This window comes from Melampsora larici-populina (assembly GCF_000204055.1).
Source record: "Melampsora larici-populina 98AG31 unplaced genomic scaffold MELLAscaffold_85, whole genome shotgun sequence".
Taxonomy (NCBI): Eukaryota; Fungi; Basidiomycota; class Pucciniomycetes; order Pucciniales; family Melampsoraceae; genus Melampsora; species Melampsora laricis-populina.
Genome location: NW_006768849.1, coordinates 239,565 through 242,234, shown reverse-complemented (window position 1 = coordinate 242,234; position 2,670 = coordinate 239,565). Strand labels below are relative to the sequence as shown.

Here is a 2,670-nt window from a genome sequence, read left to right as displayed (position 1 = left end):
CTACAAGAGGAGTAAAATGGATAGAAACGTTCAAAAAAGAAACAAAAATAGAAACAATCTCAACTACATAATAAATGAGACAAGATAACATTCAAGCTGAGAAAAGAGGAGGAAATAGTATAAAAAATCAACGGTGCAGGGAGTGAAACATTTTTAGCTTCAACATTTCTCTTTACCCTTCCCCTTGCTTTTGGACTGAAGTCTTTGTATCAATAAAAACATCTCTTCGACCTCCCCAGGAGGGTACCAACCCTCCTTCATCCACTGGCGCAGACCCACTGCCTGCTCAATTGTCTGAGAAAGGAGGCCACTACGATCCTGAGAACACACATCACCCGCTGATGGGAAAGTTCTTTCCACACAGCAGGATGTGCCAACACGCGCTAGGTAATCTCTGGCAAGGACTGCCAAACGAGGGAAGTCTTGATGGTGGCCCTGTGTGTAGTTTGAATGTGTAAATTAGCAATCGTTTGGGAGAAGGAATCAATATGGAAGTTTCAGTACGGAATGCGAGGTGTGTCAAAGTGACAAATCAAATTTCAAGAAGTGAAATTTCAGAATCCCTGGGTCAGAAATTGACAAAACCTGATTAAACATCAGATTCAACCCAAATACTGGTCTGAATTTTGTAATGTTGAAACTTCATCTTTGAAATTTTTGTGTATTATTTGTGCCAAAGTGCCAACTCAGCGGTCAAATTTGGGGTTGTGGTTTGGAAACTGCTAAAAACTGGCAGAAAGTATATGGTTTCATCCCAAATACGGGGGGTTTCAGTCCAGTATTTGAGATGAATCTGGTGTTTAATCCAGTTTTGTCAGTTTCTGACCCGGGGATTCTGAAATTTTGATTTTTGAAATTTCAAGTTGTCACTTTGGCACATGTCGCATTCCGTATTTCAGAAAAAACCCCTACCTCCCACCAAGTTAGATGTTTGATTGCTGGGTCGCAAGGGTGCTTGCTTTTCAAATATGCATCCAACTCAAGGTCTAAAGTGGCTGGAGCTTCTGTTCTGAAGTTAAATGTGCTATACCTCTTGAATACTGTTGTTATATGTAGCTCCACATACACACAAGTTACTCTTTCCAGTATAAACATATCATCTCAAATTATCTTTATAATAGTTACTATATAAATATGTACTCTTCACGCCATCAGATGTTTGGGCACAAGTTCTATTTTTCACTTCATCCCAAACTATTGGATCAACTCATCTAGATCCAGAACTCTATTTCTCTTTCTTTCATATCATTCAGTATCTAACTAAGTTGATTCTATTAGACCTATGGTCAACAGGTTATGAGCCCAGTGCTCTCTGACTGCTTATAGGCAAATTTAGATGTCATCCGATTCCGAAGATCCATTAAACACTACGGACAACAAATCAACATCCAATTCCAATAGCGAATCATTGAGTGCTACTATTGGTCAATCTTCTCAAATAATAGAAAGTCTCCGTCCAATCAATCCCAACAATGCTGTTACCATGAGTTCATCAACTTCATCGACAACAGCATTCATTGTGCCACGTGCAAATACTCCTGCTATCAGCAATGCCGCACTACAAAATCTCACCAAACTATCAAACACAACTCAGATTTTGTGGAAGGATGAATTTTACGGATTACTTGATGCTTGTGGACTAGGATATTTTCTCAGAAATACTATTATCCAGCCCTCCGACCCATCTGAAGCCAACCTATTCTTAATGCTGCGAGCTCAAGCAATGAAAGCAGTACGTGCTTCGCTCGAGGTATCTGACAAATCTCACATATCTGGTATCACTGATCCTCACGAGGCAATGGTCAAATTGGAAGCTTGGCATGGAGGTTCTTTGGGTATTGGGACTGCGACTGTAATCACTGAGATAGTCACTACGAAGTATGACCAGTCAGAAGGATTGAACAAGTATATCAATCTAATGGAAGGACTTCACAAACAACTAGCGGCCTTAGCAGCTAAAAACGTGAACCTCAAACTTTTGGATCAACTACTCTCAATATTCATCTTGATCAACCTTCCAGTCGAAACATTCAGTAGTATAATACAACAACTACTTACAAATGTGGATACTCCGACTCCTTCAATCGTATTCCAACGTCTGATACACGAAGAACAGCTAAGGCGGGTCACATCGGCAACTGTTGTAGGTGGAAGCTCAGTGGCCTTGTCCGCACAAACATCTACCACCCCAGCATCGAATCAAAATGTGCAAAAGAATTGTCAGTACCCCAATCCGAACGCCAGCCGTGCTCCCAATGACAAATGCTTCATACACACTCAAGGCTTCAGTCAACATACTAATGCTCAATGTCAAACGCAACACCCTCACCTTAATCCTCCAAATGTTCAGACACAATCCAGACCGATGAATTGTAGCAGATCTGCACCGGGTGCGAATGCAAATGCAGCTTTGGTTACAAACAATGCTGTCAGCCAACCCCAACCCAATTCATCTGGTGTATCAGACAATGAGAAGATCCAGGCCTACGGTTTATTCATGGCAAAGAGACAACCCATAGGAGCAAACCAAGTCTCAACATCAATTCCTGAAGATCAAAATGATGAATCATACTCAGCTATGATGAAGAAGATGGCTAATGGATCAAGACCCAACGATGAACTGATTGTCGACAGTGGCGCTGACCGTCACATATTCAATGACGTCAAGAT

The 2,670-nt window shown here is 41.2% G+C and overlaps 1 protein-coding gene across 1 annotated transcript; it reads left to right on the top strand.

The window, feature by feature from the left end:
- Positions 1–1,336: 1,336 nt before the first annotated feature.
- MELLADRAFT_95619 (uncharacterized protein) lies at positions 1,337–2,369 on the top strand (the record flags this gene model as incomplete). The annotated part of the gene is made up of 3 exons (XM_007418125.1): positions 1,337–1,732; positions 1,796–2,219; positions 2,290–2,369. The coding sequence occupies 3 exons, from the start codon at positions 1,337–1,339 to the stop codon at positions 2,367–2,369; spliced, it is 900 nt and encodes a 299-aa protein (XP_007418187.1).
- Between the last annotated feature and the right edge of the window lie 301 nt (positions 2,370–2,670).